Source organism: Seriola aureovittata, chromosome 8 (assembly GCF_021018895.1).
Source record: "Seriola aureovittata isolate HTS-2021-v1 ecotype China chromosome 8, ASM2101889v1, whole genome shotgun sequence".
NCBI lineage: Eukaryota > Metazoa > Chordata > Actinopteri > Carangiformes > Carangidae > Seriola > Seriola aureovittata.
The window spans coordinates 22,703,656-22,725,568 of record NC_079371.1 but is presented as its reverse complement, the minus strand read 5'-3'; the positions used below and the strand labels follow the sequence as shown (position 1 = coordinate 22,725,568).

General features: G+C 40.3%; 1 protein-coding gene across 2 annotated transcripts in view; it reads left to right on the top strand.

The window, feature by feature from the left end:
* The first annotated feature begins 15,066 nt into the window (after window positions 1–15,066).
* The window catches only part of gabra4 (gamma-aminobutyric acid type A receptor subunit alpha4), a 28,775-nt gene continuing 21,928 nt past the window's right edge, over window positions 15,067–21,913 (top strand). For both annotated transcript variants that reach the window (XR_008828542.1, XM_056383732.1), the window contains exons 1-5: window positions 15,067–15,565; window positions 15,664–15,782; window positions 16,920–16,987; window positions 17,286–17,506; window positions 18,218–18,300. Coding sequence is in view for 1 of the 2 variants with exons in the window: in XM_056383732.1 (XP_056239707.1) it covers window positions 15,477–15,565; window positions 15,664–15,782; window positions 16,920–16,987; window positions 17,286–17,506; window positions 18,218–18,300 (580 nt within the window). In the remaining variant the exon portion in view is untranslated. The remainder of the gene's footprint in view (window positions 15,566–15,663; window positions 15,783–16,919; window positions 16,988–17,285; window positions 17,507–18,217; window positions 18,301–21,913) is intronic.

Here is a 21,913-nt window from a genome sequence, read left to right as displayed (position 1 = left end):
CACTGTTAGGATACTAATGCAGTGAGATGGAAGACAGCTCCCAGCAAATGGTTTTTTGATAGCTCTAAATGTATAGAGCAGGTGACACTGCCACCTTTAACAGTTAGTGATGCAGGGCCAGATAATAAGTGCTCAATCATCCTGATGTTTGGACCTGTCCACACTGATATCAGTGTGTAGGAGCTGTGCTGACCATGTGTACATTTGTTCAAAGACAGTTCTGAAACAGAAATGTAACTGCAGAGCATATTGACCTCTGTGTGAGAAGTGAAAGTGAAATTTGCATGAAATTTCTCCTGTGTTTATCAGTCAATTTTATTTTTTTAACTTAAAATGAATAAAATGAGGATGTTTAATGTCAAAGAGGTGGATCACACAGTCAGGGAACTATACAGCTGTGTATTTTAGCTTATTGCTTTGATTTTAAAATGGCACATTTACCATTTGCTTTGGTTTCAGTGCTCAACCGTGTGCCCAGTCGCTGCATGCAGCTGTTTTCAGCAACAAAAAAAACAAAACAATGAAATACCAGATGTGCACTAGATTCCCAACATCACATGACAAAGTTAGCCACTAGAAGGTGAAGAGAGTGGAATGAATGTGTGGCCAATAAAGCATTTGTTTTGATCTGAGTTGCTGGTGGTCTAGACGATCGTTTACAGACCCTCTAACACAGAACATGAGACATGTAAGGAGGCTTCTGAGTTGTTGAAAGGAACCGTTGAGGGAGCTCGATTTCATAATAAAATGCATTGTGTAAAGTAACAACTAACTTTCTGTATGTCCCCTAAATAAATCAACTAATGCAACCTTAAAATCCAAAAAAAATCCACCCAATTTTCTGTGTACTAGGAGGTTTTTCCAGAGGTGTGTTGGAAAGGTCAAATCTTTCATAAACTGGCTGCGTGTTGAGTCACTCTTAAGGAAAAGCCACAGATTATCTCTTTAACATGCTGCTGATGAGGCCTGTACACGTAGTACAACTTCAACTTATTTCAGTCTATGCACTGTATCGGTATATTAACTAGATAGTCTGTAAATCCTAATGAATTATTACTTTCTTGTTTACATTTCCATTTGAAAATGTGGGCACTTTGTGAACGATGAGTTCCTCTGTCAGTGGGACTGTACAACTGAATATTTGGGGGCTCCATCCATGCCTGTCGGCTTTGATCCCAGTAGAATTAATCCTCACATAATTAAAAACTCGTTAGCAGACAGACGCCTGGTCTTGTCTGGAGAAAATGCTGTCTGCATTTGGATACTCGGGTGACAATTTGGCAGCAAAAGGACATCTTAAAGGGAAGAGATTTAACTTTTGGAATGTAAAAGACATAAAAGTTTCTGGTGTTTTTACGGGAACCATTCTTGAGGCATATGTAAAGGTATTTCATCCTGTGACCCATGTCTACATATATTCTGTGTCTGCCTGGTGAACACTCCCCTCTGGCATCTTGAGTTTACCATAGCAGAAAATACTTTAACTACAACCATTAGCATGTGGATTGTACCCCAGGAAAGTTAATTGCCACTGAGACTGCTGAGAATTATGGGATCCACCTCTTGGACTAAACCGCTAATGATGAAGGATAATGAGCTCTTTCACCTTGGCCCACAAATTTACTTTATTTAAACCCAGTAATCGTCCCACATCTGGAATCATTTACTCTGGGAGGATAATAATAGTCCTTAATGCTTTCATCAACAGTTTGATATTTGATTTCTTTTCCAGGGAGATTAAAGAGAATCTGATTGATTTTGACGACGAAGTGTTATATATAGCAGTCCTCTGGACATTTAACGTAACTTACCACCCACTGTCTCCATTACACGTGTCCAGAGTTTAGTTTGGATGCCACAGGACAATGAAAAGCAGAGTAACCGACTTATGTCTTGCTCAAGGACAATTTGACAAACAGACCCTTAAACCACCAAGCCTACAATTAATGACCAATCCAAACTACCACCTGATCTAAAGCAACTCGTGTCATAACCTCTAGTTTGTAATGGCGGATTGTTCAGAAGCATCTGAAGTTGCATCAGGTGGCGTGCTTTGGCTGTCACCCCTCAGCTGTATGGACTGGTGCTGTGAGTCCTCTGTTTAAAAGAGGACTCGTAACAAAGACTGTCTCATCACTGAGGTGTAAAAATAGATTAGGATTTAATCAGAAGACAATTGCATGCAAATCAGTTTCCCTTGAAGTGCTGTGCCACTCAAGGGAGGAAAAATGAAGGAGATTTGGGTTAGATTCCTTTCGGCAGCTATTTTACTCCTCTGAGATTTTCCTGTTTTCCTTTCTCTCTCTCTCTCTCTCCCTCTCTCTCTCGCTCTCTCTGCCAGCGTGGCACCCTTGCTACACCATTCACTGCTAAAAACTATCCCATTCATTGTTTAAAACAATTTTATTATTTGGCAAATTCAGCCTAAAATTAGCATTTAAAAAACCACCACGCAGTATCAGTATCAGATCAGTGCTGTGGACGCTGCACCCTCTGTGTGTGGGCGGTGTTATTTGAACAGTGTAAACGAATCTGACTCAGTGATCAGTCCCAATGTCATGGTCTAACAGTGGCAAAAAGTGCAAATATGACGTAATGGCTCATAGCAGATGTAGTCATGCACTGTCAGTGCTTCTTCACCTCAAATAGGGACCTTTTATTGTGAAATACTGGATAAATGACCATATTTAGTCATTTTCAAACCCATCCAGCAAAACATTTTACATTCAAAATATTCATACATACTGGGTGGAGCATGACTTATCAAACATATATATTACCAACCTGCCAGTAAAGGAAACATCTTGTTGTGAAAATCTGTGACTACTGGGGATTTAATCTGGACAAGCTGTTTCCCCCTAGATCTATAGAACACTTTTAAAGCTGCTTTAATCAATATTTGTATGCTAACAAATAACAATCAAAACTACCTGCGATGTTAAAGGGGTCGATTTTAGGGACAAACCCACTGAGAAATTACTTCACGACTCTGCAGTTTCCCTCAGTTCTACAGTGTTTTAAGAGATTTCGGCTCATTATTTTGGTTTAGAACCCGCTGCTTTACTCTTACAGCATTTTTTCCGGTTGTTGAAATCTAACCTCCGACAAAGTTAGCGACTAGCTGGTGAACATGGAGCATTTAGCAGCTAAAGAGCCAGTAATCAGCAGTTGGTGGAAACCAAAGCGGAGCTAAAATGAAAATGAACAGAGAGTCTGCTTGATGTGTACATAGGCAACTGTTTGCTAACACATTCACCATATCAACTTTATAAGGTGATAACATGTCAGTATGGTGTTTACAGCTTGTACGCTGTCACACGTATCTAAAAACTATAATTATCACCGCTGTAAGTTAAACAGAGAAGCACAGCGCACCTGCCGTAGAACGCTGCATCTGCTGTTCTCTTTTCTCACACCAGGTGTCGCAAAGCCGCAGAGAGGAGACTCAAAGCAGCTTATGAATTGTTGCGCTGTACTTCAGGGACTACCCCGTATAATCTCTTACACAAGGTTTTAGACAGTCCAAGATCTATATAGTACCACAGATATATAAAACATGATATATGCAACAGGTAGGAACACAATCGATCTGTTAACACTTGGTTACTTCTGCTGATACCGGATCTATGTATATGTATTTCTTATCCATTCCAATGTCCGTTGACACCCAGAACAGAAAAACACGTAAAAGGGAAAAACTAAACGGTCAATTCTGCTTCATTAAAACACAGCAGAGGTGACCAAATTGCTATGTAACGAGAAGCAAACAAGTACTTCTGAATCAAAGATTATATAGTAGATAGTTTCTTCTTAGACCCCTCATTCAGATGCAAGGTTGCAGTTATCCAGGAGAGATAAGTGATAAGTTTCTCAGGCTGTTTGTTAAAGCCATCAAAAATACAAAATCAGTTTCATTTTTCGCAAGTTATACCCCGGAGCTGCACAGTCATCAGATATCTGACAGAAAAGGAAAGCTATTGTGAGATCTTCATTCATTAGCGCTTTGTAGGGAACATGGAGGTCTTTGGGGAAAACATGTCCATTCATGTACAACATAATTGTGACAACATTATTCACAACAGGGATGAGGAACAACAAGTAAACAGAGCTACGCACACTGTTGAAGATAACTGGTATTGACGTCATGGCACTCAGTAAATGAGGCATGGGAGAGTAAATGGATAGTAAATGAATAAATGTTTTTAGCTGCAGGAGGAAGAGTTCTTTTTGAAACATCTAATTTAACTATATGAGACACTGATGTAAAGTCAGGCAGACGTGCAGATTCAGAAGATTTTAGACAACTGTTTACAACTTCTTCCCAAAATGTGAAGGGATTCCACAAAACATCATTACAGTGCAGATGTCTGTAATGTTCTGGCCTATATCTCGGTGTCGGAAATCTGGCCATTGGTCCAGGCGCTCTCCTGAGAGGCTCCTCTGAGAGTGAAGGTCTATTTCCAGTGTGCCTATTTATACAGTGCCTGCCTCAATAGAGAGGTGAAATGAAGCAAGATCTTCCCAGCAATCAGGCCAGGAAACTAAAGACTTCGATGGATCAAAATCTCATTTTACTGCAAGGCATGTGCGCTTATCTTTGCATTGCAACAGTTCCCAGAATCAATATAATCAATGCAACATTACATGCTTTGTGTTGAAGTGTGAAGTGGAGCGAAGAATAATAAAACCCAGGCTTAAGCACCAGGTGGCAAGGAGTGTTATTGTCAATGATGCTTGCAAGAAATTTGTTTATGAACATGAACACTGTGTGGGATACAAGTAGTCCTGAATGAAGATGTGGTGAGGCTCAGTATTCAAGTTCATTTTTACCAGAATTCAGAAAACAGATTTTATGAGAAATCAAATAATGTGTAAAAAAAAAAAAAGCTTAAAACTGCTTATAATCTTGAGAATTTCCTGAAATATTCCAGAAATATTTCTGATATTAAAATACAAATAACAACAGAAATTAAAAAAGAGTTGTTTGCGTTATCAGGTCTTACCAGAGGGAACCCTTTGGCCTCTCAAGTCCCCCTCTTGTTGGACCTGTAGGCTAATAGTGGTTCCACTAACTCATTGCAATCTTTCAGTGAGCACTTACTTTATCAGTCTTTCTGACATTTTACTGAGGTTAACTGTTCATTATTTTAGTTAAAGAGGAATCTACTATGATTTTAACAAAGTGAAACAACAATTGATCTGTTAGCATTCAATCAAAAAACTACAGCTCCCATGAAGGCTTCTCTGTGCCACAGTGCACCATATGTCACTGTAACCGTTTCTCCATTATCCAACATATCTACCTCCTTCTAATGTCATCTTTGACACTTTATCTGCAGGTCCTGCTGTTGTTAACAGCCATGACGACATTAGGATTCAGTTGAAGTATTGTTTCTGGTCACCTCTTTATTGGCCCTCACCATATCCTAGCAAAACATCTGGCTCTTTAGCTGCTAAATTCCTCACTTTATTCACCAGCTAGCCACTAACTGTATGTCTGCTGTTTGGTGCTTGGCAGGTAGCGTCTAGTGGGTTTAGCAGAGCTGTTTTGCTGCTGCTGCTGCTGGAAACTGAAGATAAACAAAGATAGTACAAATGACAGTAATTGGGGTGGATGTCACTAAAAGTGACTCCTTACCCATTACACATCAGTCATTTGATTGATTGTTAATTAGTGCTGCTTTAAAGGCAAACACAAACATTAATATTAAATAAACAATGATATTACATCATTAAAAATAATACTATTCACGTCTGGACAAATGGAGTAAACTGGGTGTTTTTGGTCATTTGCGTTATTACAAATATCCTGTCTCCTTCAAAGTAAGATACAAGAGCCGATTCAAATTATCAGAGAAATCTGTTGCCTTTAAACTCACAATTCAAACACTTTTTATATTATGAAGGTGTTGAATCATGTTGATTTCTGCCACAGACATTTTGTTTTTAACAATAACAATGTGAAATTTTTCTCATTCATGTAAGAAGGAAAATATCATTGAAACCAGGTGCTGGCTTGGAGTTGAAACTTGTACATTAGAGGAAGGAACTTTTCACAGCAACTGAATTCATTAGCCTAATCATCTGGGTTGGGAGTACTCCTTTTTTCCCCCTGCTGAAGTCTCTAAAGGCTGGATAATATGTCTGCTCCAGGCTACTGCTGCTAAAATGCCTGGAGGGCATTGGAACAGTCTGCTTTGTGTTTCTAATCACAGGACCTGGTAACGTATATAAATGGTCCTTTAACAGGACTTTCTGCAAGGACTCAGCAAGTTACGTAATCATATTACTATATATTCACATGATTTAACAGTGCAATTGATAGCATTCTTCCAATAACATCAAGCTAATGAAACAGACCCCAAAACTGGCATCCAAGATCCATCCCATGTTGCCTGTGGAGATTAGAATGATGACACAGTTGCCATAGTGACACGCTATGTTTGTCCTTGTGTGTGTGTGTGTGTGTGTGTGTGTGTTGTATGTCAATGATATCAAGGTTATCTGGTGTCACCCTGTTTCTGTTGCAATTGTCATGGCTCAGCAAAATGGCTCCGTGAAGTGTTGTGGCTACATCTGCTGCTGCTGGTGGGGGGCCCGGGCTGCTGTGGAGAGGACTGAGGAAGCGGAGCAAGAGCAAACTGGGACTGTGTTTCTATCATGTCTTCCCCCAGGGAACACTGTGGGCCCCATCCAGAGAACTGGGATTTGTTCATTTTTGGCTGCACAGAGAATAAACTGTCATAAAAGAATTTTCCAACCAATAATTAGATATTCAGCTTTCAGCAAACATCAACAACAGAGTAAAGGAACATTGACGGATAAACTTATTTTTGTTTTATAAACCTGTCAAAAAATGATAATCAGGTGCACTTGTTATCCTCAGTGGTAAATAGGTAGCTGTTTTTCATGTATTTTCCTCCTCACATCTGGCTGCCATCTTTTGTTTCTTTACTTTTATAATTTTTCTTTCAAAACTTGATGCAAAGGCTCCTATATACATTAATGTATTCATAAAAAAACGCACTTGCAGATGCACATGTGCACAGGCACATGCGCTCACACAGCATTTGCTTCAGGGCAAAAATTCTCCCACCAACATTTACGCCTCTTCCTGCATCTCCCACCGGCCATGTCCCCTGCAGACGGATTCAAAATCATCACCAGAAATGATCTATAAATGTGTGAACGCCTCATTTCCGCCTGTGTTTAAAAAAAAAAAAAAAAAGAAGCATACCGCCTACAACAGCTGTGCTCCTCTGCATACTGGACGACACTGTATGTTCACGTGTATGTTTAAATAAATCAATAAATCAATATTTTATAAAGTTATTGTCAGAAATTACCCGATAAGTCATATTATTCTTTAGAACATTAATTTTGACGGTGCATTAACTCCACTTTACTCCACAGATTTTGAGCAGTAAGTCTGTTAACGTTAAGGTTCTTCAGTTATATGGTTTTGTGATTAATAAATAATCTGAGAGACTCGGGTTCTTTGGTCAAAAACAGAAACTGGGCAAAACATTTGAATACTGAGAAAGCTGAAAAGGAAAGAGGACTGAGATACTGACATATGCTCAAATGAGGAAATGAAGGCAGTGTTATTCTTGTGCAACCTGACTGTTGCTGTTAATGATGTGTTATATTTGCTCAAACTTTAACTGCTCAGTTCTGATTCTGAAATTATTTTTAGTTTGAATCATAGGATATTTGTCAGATGGCTCCCAGAGGAAATTAATTATAAATCAATTAATAATTGAATTCATGCAATGAGAGTTGCACATCTGTAAAATACTTTCTTTCAAATACTATTTTTTATTACACAAACACAAATCAATAACTACAACTGCGTGAATCTTCTGCTATGAGTCTTAAATGGCAAGTTCTTCATGCTCTGACTTTTGCACCAAATGTCTCTGTGAATCTGGAGCAAAAGTGATATTTTTTACCTGTGGCACCTCGAGCAACACCCATTAAATTAATTCACATTCTGATTTGCAGATGTGCAAATTTTGTCCGTGACTTCACATTATTTGATATGGGTGTGTGAATGTGTTTTGTGCCACATTCACTGCAGCAACTGTAGCAAAAATGTGAGTGCATGAGTTTCTTAATTTGTGATTTGTAAAACATGATTTGTGAACCTGCAATGGAGAATTTGAGAAGGTGTTACTGTTTGTGGGAGAGAAAGAAAAAGTGCGCAACTCCTACAGCATTTTTTTCTCTGTGACCTCAAATTTACTGATGTGTGATTATTTAATACAACTACTAATTCCACTGTCACAGGAGCTCAGTTATTCTGCACCAAAAATACCTTCATACAATTAGCATAGCATAAAGACCGGAGGCAGAGGTAAACCTGGCTCTGTCCAGTGTTAAAAAAATATGCTAATGTTGTATCTTGGTTAGTATGTACACAAACAGTTAAATCATGTTAGTGAGGTTGCCAGGTTTTTACACCATTTCTTTGTTCACTGATGAAAAGCAAAAGTTGAGCTCAGTAACTGTTTCTGACAACACACACTAGCCAGCATTACTTGTCATGAAATAGTCACAGCACGGACCAAAATACCAAGATCTTATCAAAATGTGCCCACTGTAGGCTACATACGTTAGCTGTAAGCTAGTAACTCAGGACTCACGGTAACCTCCAGTTCTTTCCCTTCAGTCTCTCTCCTTCTTGTATGTCCATGAAGCAGACTCATGAAGCCGTGGAATAAGTGCAAATTTGTGTCTCAAGTTAAAACATTTTTTATCTTGCTCCGATGCGTGCTTGCGCTGCCCTGGGCAAATTTGCATCAAAGCGTATTTCAGTAGTTTTTATGAAACTTGGACTTCCTCTAAAACTTTGTCAACACACTCTTAATGTTGTTGGTAAACATATGTTGGAGAGTGCCAAGCTAGCTGTTTATGCTAAACTAAGCTAACTGCTTCCTGACTCTACCTTTGCACTGTATATACACTAACATTCACGCGCTACCTGACCAGCCACCAAAACAAAGAACAGAGAAACTTACAACATACACAGAGGGGGTGTGACTTTGTTGTCTGCTCGGGACGCCATGACTGCATCATGTCTTCATATAGAAAATAGTTGTTTGCTTCTATATTACTGTTTAAAATCTCATTTACAGAACCTTTAACTTAATTAGTATCAGCAATTAACACATTAACAAAGAAATTTGATTGTATCAGACATCATGTTTACATAATGAAATCCACTGTAGCAGTAGTTTTTCCCATTAAAGAAAGCAGTTAATGGACTATAGTGAGAGCAGAGCATTAAACTTGCACTGGAGAGGGTGCATAACACTCATCCACTAATTGTGCTGATCTTACTATTCAGCATACTTTACCTTCACACAGCAGCATAAAAGAGGCATCCTTGAGTTAGTCTCAGTCCAGATAAGTGGGAAAAAAATTGCACAATTCCCCCCAAAAACCAAACTATCCCTTTAAAATTAGGGCAAGTGCCTATAATTAGAAGCCAGGACGTCAGACTAAACAGGGTTTTGGGACATTAAGGTAAAAGTGGACACCACTTATTCTATTATGGTCACTTCGCTGATTTGACTGAAGATATAAGAGAAAAAAGTTCTACCTTTCATGAAGCAGTTTTGAGGTGATTGATGCATTGCACTTCAAAATGGAGCTGGAGTCAGTGTCCACCTCTGGCTTCTACTCGCTCAACAGCCCAGACTGAAACTTCATGTGAGTGTGACAGAGGTAGAATTGTCTAGAGAGAGGGAAATTTGCCATCTGTAAATCACAGTGCACTCAAGTGTTGTTGAATACTTGCATGTAATGGGTGGGCAGGCTTACTGAAGTAGATGAGAGGGCACTAGGGCACTGCAGAGCATAAATGACTCCCAATCACTCACATTCACAAGAGGATAATGGCTCAGAACGATGCTTCCTTTGCATTTGGATGGAAAGACTTCATTCTCCATGACCGTGGACGGCAATAGTAATGAAGGAAAAGCGCTTCATAAGAAATAAGATATTAAACCACTGTTTTGTGAATGCTTCTCTGAAGATACCGTGTTCTCGGAGGACTCTTCAGTGCCGCAGCGTCACAGATGGAGAGCCTTTCAGATAGTGCACAGTTTTGGAATGAGTTCCAGGGAAAGACTGTTCATTTGTCAGTCATACTCTGGTTAAAGCCTCTGTGTCAAGGCTGTCCTTTGTTGTAGTCACGTCTTCCTATGCATTTCCACAAAGTCTTAATAAAGGTAGGAACAAACCAGCAGTGATGTGGGCTGCAAGGTGGTAACTGGAACCCCGAAGGAAAGGATTTATGTCAATATTTCTTTCTTCTGAACACAGATGTGTGGAATTTGATGCTATTTTTACTGACTCGTGTGTGAGTGAGGGTGTTTTTTATGTCTCTTGAATCCTGAGGGAAGATACTCCTTCTGGCTCCACCTCCTTCTCTACAGGGAGGTCAAAGGTCCCGGTCAGCCATACAACCGCATCCCTGTCTTCCAGATGAAGGATGGTCTTCCTGCTCATGTTTTGCCTGAGCAAACTTATCAAGCTGGATATTGCAAGTGCTGAGTGTAACATAAGAGCAGCCTCGCTGAATAAATACACCCATGATGAATGAGATTCAAAGTTTAACATGAGCAGAATGGATAAACTAACAGTTTGGATGTTTGGTTTGATAAATATTTCTCAGAGACAGACATGATCTTACAGTTTGAATGAAACTGCATTGGGTAGAGTAAGATTTTCAAAAATGACATACCATTTTCCAACACAGTATTATTGTTATTTTACTGTCTGAATGTACAGTGTAAGTTAGTTACTCACTCTTTAGTTACTGTTGCTATGTCTGTCAATCTTGCGCGGCACTTAAACAGTTTACAATGATAACAATTGCAGATTTACAATTGAAATTCTGATCTATGAAACAATGGCTCTTTGACATCAGACAAAGGTTGTCTAAAGCAGACTTCTCAGTTCTTGCCAGCGATCATTGATTTGCCGACTCAAATGACATCTGTCGCTGGCAGCTTTTCTAAGCTGACAACAAGAGTGAGGGGCAATTTAAAGAGTATATGCAGCAGAGCACACACACACACACACACACATATCACAGTAGAACTGGATATTTCTCACTCGCTCTGAACTATATGAATACTACTAACTCAAACACACGTATTTCTCCATGTATGTGGACAAAGTGATACCTACACTGACAAAAGATGTACTGCATGTTTTGCACCTCTAAAACTGTAATTATTGGAAGTTTTGATAGAAGTCAAGTGGTACTGAGAACGGAGGTCCATTAGTCTGGTCCCTGACATGTGCAGAACTGTTTGCTATTTGAACTATAAAGGTTTATGATTGAAAAGTACATGATTTCTTTCTGCATTCAGGTTAAAGAAGATCAACATTTTACTGTTTTAGTGCTTTTGTTTGCATCTTTTGCCACCAGGTGTTTCTTCCTGGTGCAGCTGCTCTATTTCAAAAGCTTCTTATTTTTCCATTTTCCAATTTTCCAACTGTAATTTGTGCATGGTTAAGCTGAAATGCATGTTCGTAAAATTAATTACCGTTGAAGCAAATCAGTGACATAAGCTCTTCTCGCTGGTGTCTCATTTTCAGGCAGTCTGTGTGTCTCTCCCTCTGCATTTGTTTAGTGTAGATGATGTCACGTTGGGCTTTTTTTCTTTTTTCCTTTTTTTTTGGACGGTGTGATTTCCCGACAGCTTTCATGGTTCTGACTCATTAGCTCCCTGCACTGCCACAATGAGCCTCATCAATCGTAACCCCCAGCGCAAAAGAGTTGCTTTCTCCCTACCTGGCCAGTATGACTCTATTTGCTGTGTAACACAACCTAGAAAGTGCAGCTTTGCTCGGTGCAGGGAAATAAATAAGTAACACAGGCAAAAACATTTTTTTAGAAATGCTGTCAAAAGCGAGAGTATTTTGACAGTTATTCCCTGATTTATGTCATTCAGGCTTTATCAGAAAGGAAAACTACTTCTGGTATTTCATGTAGGCACATGTTGCATTTCTGCACAAACAGTGTGGGCTGGAGATTTGAGCGCTGTAGCTTTGCAAAGATCCAACACATGAAGGAAAGAGATATCTGCTAATCAGTAGCCAGATGCTTTTATTGTGATACATTACACTTTGACTGACCTGCTCCAACAAGACATACTTACATACTTTACAACCCTCAACTTTACTTTTATTTTATTTATTTATTTATTTTTTGCAGCAGCATGCGGTTGTTTTCGGGAAAACAGGCCGGGATAAACTAAGTGTGTGCTACCTCCACAGCATCAAATGACACAAAGATGAAGTTAGCGATTAGCTGATGAACATAGCAGAACATTAAAGAACCAAATATTCCCCTCAGGAGTTGGTGGAGTCTAAAACAGAGCAAAAAGTTGAGTGAATATTGGACATAGGGCTGAGTTCAACTAGAAAAGAGCTGGTTCATACAAAATAAGTGTTTATGCCTGTTCCAAATTCGTGCCACTCGAACGCATGATGAAAAGTCGGCCATTAGAGGCGGGAGATGAGATATTGTGTAAATTTGGAGATAAATAAATAATTTGGAGTTTGCTGGCACCTTCATGTTCTTCAGGTTTCCAAAACACAACTCCAAAATAACTGCTTGTTAACACGTTTGCCACATTGACTTTACAAGGTGATAATATGTCAGTGTTGTGTCTCGCCAAGTGGGACAAAAAATCTGTTAATGCACGGTTAACCTAACAAAACGTAACATAACCTTAATTACAGTAGATAGAAAATGTTCAAATGCTTTAGTGAAGGACGCATCAGCATCACAATATCCCTGTTCTGCTTCCTAAAAACTGTGAATAAAAACATAAAGTTTTTAATTCTAAAATTCAGTATCTGGTGCAGGTGATGCTGCACTACCTGTCATTATACGTATTGCATGCAAAATCTAAATGTAATTAGTTATTATAGTTGTAAGATACATGTGCAATAAAAAGTGATACTTTTAAGAAACCTTAAATGAGAATATATTATGGAAAATAAAAAATCTAAATTTGACTTAGCTGAGTTACTCTCCACCTCTGTTTACTGTTGAACAAAAGCCTGATAATGAGGCTTATTTGACTGCCAGTCTGAAAATCACTATCTGCAAAGTTAATGAGATCTGGCTGTAACTGCTCCACAGTAAAGACAGCAGTCTTTCATGTGCGCTGAGCTCTTGCTAACAAGCTCTGCTGCAGCAGCTGTAGGTGTGTGTGTCATCAGGCTGGGACTCTCTGAGGCTCTCGTCAGGCCCCGCATGGATCCTACGGGAGGTAATGTAATGACCCACTGCTGCCATGCCCCTCCACCCCTTACCACACACACCAGCCATCACAGAGGCATGCTTCACCTCTTCTAACTTCCTCCTCACACACACACACACACACACACACACACACACACACACACACACACACACACACACACACACACTCATGAGCTCATACTGATAAAAAAAACTAGGTTATCATAGCAGTTATTTCTGCTGCAGGGCATATAGCTTACAAAGCAAGAAGATTCTGTTTCAGGACAAACTGTAAGACAAGCAAACACACACACACGAAAGCCACGAAAGAGTTCAATAAAAGAAATTCAATTACAGATCTCTAACATGTGTTCTTTAGGCCACAAATGTTAACCCCGTAATAAATCATGTAGTGTAATTTAAACACAGGACAGACTTACAGGGAAAGGTCAACGTGGCATTATAAGGCCAACGTGACTTTTCCTAAAACTGTACTTCTGACATTTCAAGGCATTTTACTGCCGTTGAATGAATAATATTACAACCTTTTTGTACAGTATGCCTTTAAGTGCTTCCATTAAAAGAGCAAATTGTAATCAAATGTATGAAAAAGAAAAGAAATGAGAAAAAAATATCACTTGGACGAAAGCCTGCCCCCACAAAGAGCACGCATATTACTCATCCCCCTCAGAGCCGCCTTGCTCTAGTGTATTGTGGGAGGACTGGGGTGGGCGGCCGTGCAGGGGATTGGGAGCTGCATTATAAGACTACATGACTTCAGATTGCATGTAATGTATCCACATAATGTTCCCTCCCCTTTCCTTCACACTAAGTGGCCTCTGTTTCAGCCCAGTGTGTGTGTGTGTGTGTGTGTGTGTGTGTGTGTGTGTGTGTGTGTGTGTGTGTGTGTGTGTGTGTGTGTGTGTGTGTGTGTGTGTGTGTGTGCACTTCAAAACTAATCAGGAAAGCCAGTGTGGTGGAACCCAGACATCTTGTTTATCCTGCGAGATTTACCCGCACTTCACCTTCAGAAGCCACACACACATGCTTTCACTTTGCACACACACACAGACACACACAAATGCACACACACACACACACACACACACACACACACACACACACACACACACACACACACACACACACACACACACACACACACACACACACACACACACATGCACACACACAGTGAAGGTCTTGTGCTTGTCCCAGGTGCAGAGAAATCTGTGAAGCAGCATGTGGCTTGTCCCAGTTCCTCTACAGTACCTGTGCGTTTTTGTATGTGTGTGTGTGTGTGTGTGTGTGTGTGTGTGTGATTGCGTATTGCGACAAGACTGACCCATTTGAATCTTAATACAGGCGCTCACCAATGCATTCCTGAAACTAGTTCAACATGTAGTCTGTGGCTGTGTATAACATTGTCACAAAGACACTAATTGATGCTGGGGTCAAAGGGCACGCTGGGAGTGCTTCTAAATTTCCTCGATGCTTCTGAGGCATGAAAAAGGCGTGAGTCTAAAAGCAAAAAAGTGAATGAGATGTTGAAAGGCAGGGGGAGGTCATGCTGTCAGGGTGTTGAGGAGAGGAACGGGTCCACACAGTCTGCATCCTCCTTCTCCAGCTTTGACAGAGGGTGAAGTCAGAGATGTGACTCTGTTGAAGTCATTTCAAAGCAGTGCACGTCTAATCTGTGTCCTGACCAAAGCAGGTGTGTGTGTATGTGTGTGTGTGTGTGTGTGAGAGAGAGAGAGAGAGACAGAGAGACAGAGAGAGAGAGGGAAGGAGAAAGCAAACAGAGAGGAGAGAGGGGAAGAGAGCAGGAGAGGAAGGGAGAGAAAGAGACAGAAGCAAACAGAGAGAGTTAGAGTGAAGAAGAGAGAGGGAGGATTTGCCTTTCTCTGGATACCACCAGCACCCACCACCAGCACCCAGTAGCAGCAGCTCGGATCCGGACGAGAGGTGACCGGGGCTGGGAGTGAAGGCGTTTGCATTTATGTGTGCGTATGTGTGTGTTAGTGTGTGTGTGTGTGTGTTGCGCGTCTGGCGGACAGATTGCGGGAGCAGGAGAGAGGCTCTCAACTTCCCTCCTCTCTGCGCCGCTCTGCCCTCTGTATCGCCGGCGTCTCTCTCCTCCTCTTCCCCGGGACACAGGCATCTGGCGTGGTGAGATGTGAAGAGGCTTGAAGTATGGCATGCAAAGATGGTTTCTGCCAAGAAGAAGGAGATGGTGACAGCGATGTGCCCCGCTTTTATTCGGACCCTCTTCTACTTTTTCTGTTTGGCGACTTGGTGAGTCCCCACAGTGTCTCTGTCCGTGGTGCTGAAACCTCCAGCTCCAGGATCAGTTCATGAGCTGAAGTTATGGATTCATTTTTTTTTCTTTCCAGTGTAAAGAAAATCTCTGGGCAGACAAGGAAGGATGAAAGGATCTATCCGGAGAATTTTACTCGCATTTTAGACCGACTTCTGGACGGCTATGATAACAGGCTGCGACCTGGATTCGGAGGTATGTAGGACAAAAAAAAGAAATTTTACTGTATCTTTTATTACTATCAAACATTTTCTATACGACTATAATCGGAAACTCACAGAATTTTCAAATTAAAGGAGGTAACAGGAAACTTAAGATTTTATTTTACTTTTTTTGTGCCAAAGGAAGCTGAAACAGAGCATGAAGAGCAATAAGGTAGCTTTAAACCCAAAAAATGAAAAATAAACTTTATTTTCTGTTTAACTTTTAATGCTGTATGATGTTAAAACACCATAAAGTGAAATAAGTTACTTGTTACCGCACCAAATAGTACTCTATGTAAGTCAACTCTTGTCAGTTTTATTTAAGAATTAAAGAAACCTGAGAGGATGGCTCCTCCCTCCAGGACATGCAATAGAAGTAGGCTACTGTACAAGTTCGTTTCCTCTCTCTGTGTGGGTGACTTTCATTGTACAGTGTGTAACATGTTGCTGCATGGTCAAGTGTTTCACAGCACATGCGATGTTGGATCGTGCTTCAGACTACATCCTGTAAGCCTGGTATAGTTTGAAGAGGGGCCTCTAAGCGAATGTAGTTATATAACCGTGTGTATGTTGCGGGACAAACGCTTAATGCACAGTTCAAGTGCTAAAAGTGCGGATTTGGTTTGGGTACATCATGTCTGCAGCCACGACACGTTAAGAAGCAGCGTTATATTCTCACAGAGAGATGATGATGACGTTGATGATGATGATGATGATGATGACTATGATGATGCCTCGGTACTGCTTTTACTGTGCAAAGCAGCCTGTCAACAGAAATGTGCAGACATACTGTAGCTTTGCTTATCCCTGCACTCATAAACAACGTCTTTACAGTCTGCCTCGACATTCATTACATGAGGAAAAAAAAAATCAAATAGGATTATGTTTTTACATCAAGCTAAATTTTTTTTTACTTCCATTATGCAGAGGCACCACAGCCGTGGATGAGATAAGCTATTGCATGTGTTTTAGGTTTGACCCTGATGGCTTGTGGGCTTATAAAGAGAGTTTACACTCAAGTGTGAGTAAGACTGGTGTCTGTCTGAGGCCGGACTGTGACATGGAAGGATTTAAAACAGGAAACAGTCATTAAATGGGACCTTTGCTGTTGTTTTCATTGACTCTATAGGTCCTGTGACTGAAGTCAAGACAGATATCTATGTGACAAGTTTCGGGCCTGTTTCAGATGTTGAAATGGTATGTACTCACACTCTTAATGTAGTTAAACATTTTTATGTATTTGTTGTACTAATACTGTTAAAACTTACATCCTGGGATCATTACAGAATACACAGACAAAAGCCAAACTTTAAACCTGGGCACTTCTATGCTGTAGCTGGGAAAGTAAACCCTTGTTACTTTGTATTTGTGTTGGACAAAAAGTTATTTTTCTTATTACACTTTCTTCAAGATGAATGCCAATAATTATGAAGCAGTATCACTCCACTTACCCTACCAACCTTTTCTCTTGTTTTCGTCAACTCTCCTGTCTTAGGAGTACACAATGGACGTGTTCTTTCGCCAGACCTGGGTGGACCGGAGGTTGATGTACGAGGGCCCTATAGAGATTTTAAGGCTGAACAACCTAATGGTGACTAAGGTGTGGACACCAGACACCTTCTTCAGGAACGGCAAGAAGTCAGTGGCTCACAACATGACGGCCCCCAACAAGCTCTTCCGCATCATGAAGAACGGCACCATCCTCTACACCATGAGGTGCTACAGTATATTCCATCTCCATATACAGTCATGAAAACACCTGATGATAATCATGATCAAATAGTTTTGGTCAGACATGATGTGTCTATTTTGTTCTATTTTAGCACGTTCATTTCTAATGGGAGAATGGACTTGTGTTCTACATTGAAAAGAATGGGAGAGGACAGGAGAAAGACGTTTCATTTCAAGCAGTTGAGCAGATTTCCTGTGAAATCAGAGCCAGGTTCACAGTGTAAACAGTGCAGAGCTCTGTGGGGGAAGAGCAGAGGCATCCAAACTAAGTATTGAATTCAATTAAAGCTGTCAATGAACTCTACCTTTGCCTTTTTGGTGAAAACACTCTGGTAAAAGTAAATCACCAACCTTTTCAGCCTCCTGTCACACATCACTGATATATTTTATATCAGATGCCAATTTACAGAAGAACATTTAGCACAATGTCATCAGCTGTCACAAGCTAGCTTTTCTTAATTAGAAATAGTATGAAGTGACACCCACATTTCTCTGCTGAACAGTGCTAAGTGGATAGTAACATTTATTATTTACCAAAACTTTGGTGCACTTGTATTGCACAAACTTCTGATGAATGTGTGTGTGTGTGTGTGTGTGTGTGTGTGTGTGTGTGTGTGTGTGTGTGTGTGTGTGTGTGTGTGTGTGTGTGTGTTTCTTTGGTCCTTTATTGATTCACTCTTCTCTGTGCTGCAACAGGTTGACTATCAGCGCTGAGTGTCCCATGAAGCTTGTGGACTTCCCCATGGATGGACATGCATGCCCCCTCAAATTTGGAAGCTGTAAGTGCTCTGTGTGTGTGTTTGTGTGCGTGCGTGTGTGTGTGTGCGTGGCTGGTTGCGAAAGATGGTGATGGATAACTAAATAAACCTGTAAAAGCAGAAAAGGTGACAGATGTGGTTACACTGTCCTTTTAATGTATGCAAATCAGGGCTGGATGTAATTGACAAAGATTCAATCAGTGTCCTTCTGTTTTGCTCCGGCTCTTTAAATGGCAGGTGAGAGGGTGGTGAGCAGGTAACAAACAGCCAGATGTTTGCTGATTTGCTCTGACAAGACAAGATAAACCAGCTGTTGCACTTTCAGACAGCTGGAGGCTGATAGGTCTGTGTTGCCCCCTAATACTGCTGCAGTGGCTCTGAACAAGGAAGTGAAGCCTGAACTCGCTCCCCTCCACAGAATCACATGGGTTTAGTGATCATACATGTTGTTTAGGAGTGTAAAATCATATGTTAATCGTAATCTTGTTGTAAAAAGCTTTTCAAAGGTGCTACACACACTGTTTCATTTATTTATGAATCATTATCACAGTGAAGCTTTGTATTTGAGTCATTTCTAAATAGCTGTAAACAAATAAACCCAGTGCACGAGAGACTGGCAGCCCTCTCTGGCTTCCACACTGAATCTTACATACTGTGCCCCTGGTGTTGTTTCACAGGAGACCTGCTAGATTATTTTACATTACAAAACAGGAGGCAGCATAATTTGCAAGTAATACACAATTAGTACGCACGTTTCAGCAGAGTTTTGACTTTGTGTTAGCTTCCCAGGATTCATATTGACTTGTTTTCAAAAGTTGTTATCAGCAGTTGTCACATCTTGTTGTAAATGCAGAATAGTGGGATAGCAGGAATAGTTCACCTTTTTTTGGGAAATATATGCTTAGTTGCTTTCTTGCTGGCAGTTAGATGATAATATTGTTACTATTTCTATGTATATATAATATTGATAATAATAACTTTATTTCTATAAAACATTTCAAAACAATAGGGACAAACTGCTCCACAGGGCAATGAAACACTGAAAGATCATAAGAAATAAATCTATTGAAAGAAATAAAAATATTGAAATGGACATAGGATAAAAACAAACAAAAAACAGGCACAATAACTATTAATCAAAATCAACACAAGAAATGCAAGAAGTTAAACATTTACTGTAGATTATGAATTTAAATTTTCATAAGTGTGTTTTGAGGCAGTTTATTGTAGACTGATGGTGTCAGCGGGTTTTATCGGTACATAAAGTTTGGTGTCATCTGCATATAAACGAAAATAAATTTTCGACTTAAAAGCTTACTGGGAAACAACCAACCAGGCTCTGTCCAAAACTAACAAAACCTGCCTATCATCTAAAGCTGTTCGAGACGCTTTAACTTGTTTGTTTAATCCCTACAAAACCCGAAGTCTAAAAACAAGTGTCAAGCTGCGTTAACCTGTTTCCAGTATTCAAGTTATTTCCACAAATGCAAATTCTAAATTGTGCTTTTTTAGCTGTTATGCCAAGGTTTCATGATTAATTTGTGAAGTTCATATTCATAGAGAGAAGTGCTTTAGGAATTTAGGAAGGTAAGAACGTCTGTCACAAATCAAAAGTTTGTCCTGGTTTGGCTGGAAAAGCTCAGTCACATGAGTGCCCTCTGCTCGCTGCTGAAATGGAGTGTGTGCTGAAAAGGACTGCTGAGGAGCTGAGCACTTTGTCAGACACAAAGTGACTGAATGCTAATACTAAATAATGAAGTATTTCATTCTTCATTGTGAACAATGAAGCCCTAACTCAGCATCAGTGTTTAGAGTGGGCCTACTGGTCAGCAGAAAATGACTTATCTCAAATAAAAGAGTTTCTCAAATAGAGCAGCTCCATCTTATCGGAGGAGAGCAGCGATTTGAAGATTACATCTGCAAGAGAAAGGAAAGGAAAAGATGACGAGTTTGCCTTTACACCCTGCCCAATCTGCCGTCAATTACCCAGCGTGGTGACATTGCGGAGGACAAATTCACATTTCTCTGTTATTGTCATCCTTCTCCCCCTCCTCATCCTCCTCCTTTCACCATCCTGCTCTGCTGGTGCTGCTGCTGCTGTAGCCTCCAGTCAGGAGGAAGCGACCATGGATCTGATGTGGCCTGAAGCAAAGGAAAGGTCAGAATCCCTTCCTCTGCCTCAGGATAGCACAGACCTATGCGGCTATTTTCCATAGCTGATGTGTGTGTATGTGTGTGTGTTTGTGTGTGTGTGTGTGTGTGTGTGTGTGTGTGTGTGTGTGTGTGTGTGTGTGTTTGTGTGTGTGTGTGTGTGTGTGTGTGTTTGTGTGTGTGTGTGCTAATTTTCTCTATGTCTGCCCTGCCTTCATTTTTTTCTCCATCACTCTTTCTCTCTCTCTCTCTCTGCGTCTCCTATTCTGTTTCTCCATCTGGACTCTGGACTGCACAGGCATTGCGTTCCACTCCATGACACACCAGAGTCATTTCATTTTGGCAGCACAGTTGGTATCCAGCCGATGTGGAGTCCCATAGGGATTGGTGGGCTAAGACAACTGGCATTTTGTCGTGCGGCCACAGACTGGTCAACCTCACCAGTATACATGCAGCAAAGTCCTCTGAGGAAGCAACAGTGGGAAATAAAAGGATTTCTTATGACTTAAAGTTAGAAGTCAACATGAGGCATTAGTGAGTGAAATCTGACAGCTGGGATCTCATTGAACTTTGACTCCATCATGTTGCATTGGATTCATTGGATCTAAAAAAGGAGTGGATCTGAAAGAGTGGACTGGAAGTTGTTGTATAATTTTTATAAGGAATTATAAGATATAAGCCAATTCAGTGTCACATGATGAAGACCCCCACCCCTTCGCAATAAACTACAAGAAAGTTTGGAAAACCTGCACTTCAATCTTATTTTTCAAGCAGAATAGTAATTTAATTACTGGAGAGTTTCCCTGCGTTTCAATAGAGGTGATGGGTCAAACTGCCTTTAAGAGCTGATAGCCTTAAAAATGAATTAGTCAGTGGAGAGTTTTATTATCTTGTGATGCTGCTTCAGAAGCTTTTTCCCTTGATGAGAAAACAGTGAACACGGAGAAACAATGAACAGTAATAATTTGGGCTTAAAACCCTTGAAATTAAAAGATATTAAATATCACTGTGTCAGCAATTTAGTACATAATTTGACTTAATTAAACTAAAGCTGCAATCATCAATATTTATATATTAACAACTGGAAAAATTACTATGTGTAATGTGAAAAGTGTCAGTGATAGTGACAGAGAATTATCACCGAACTCTGCAGTTCACCTCAGCTCTATGGAGCGTTTTAGCATCTTTCAGGTCCTTGTTTTGGTTTTGCAGATACAACTTTAAAGGCTGAATGTGATTTTTTGCTGAGAACGGGTGGCGGTGATTGTCACTTGACAAGAGCTTCAGTCATTGTTGTGTTTACAAGACAAGAAGTGCTACGTCCTCAGGGCAGATTGAAGGCTACAGTGAGTCGCTATTGGAAAGTGATGATACGGGCTACGGCTAGCTGGTTAGCATGCTAACTTGATGTGAAAGATGTAATAGGGTTAACATTGGCGTTGCTTTCCACTTCTGGAGACAGCTCTTGGTGAGGAAAAGAATG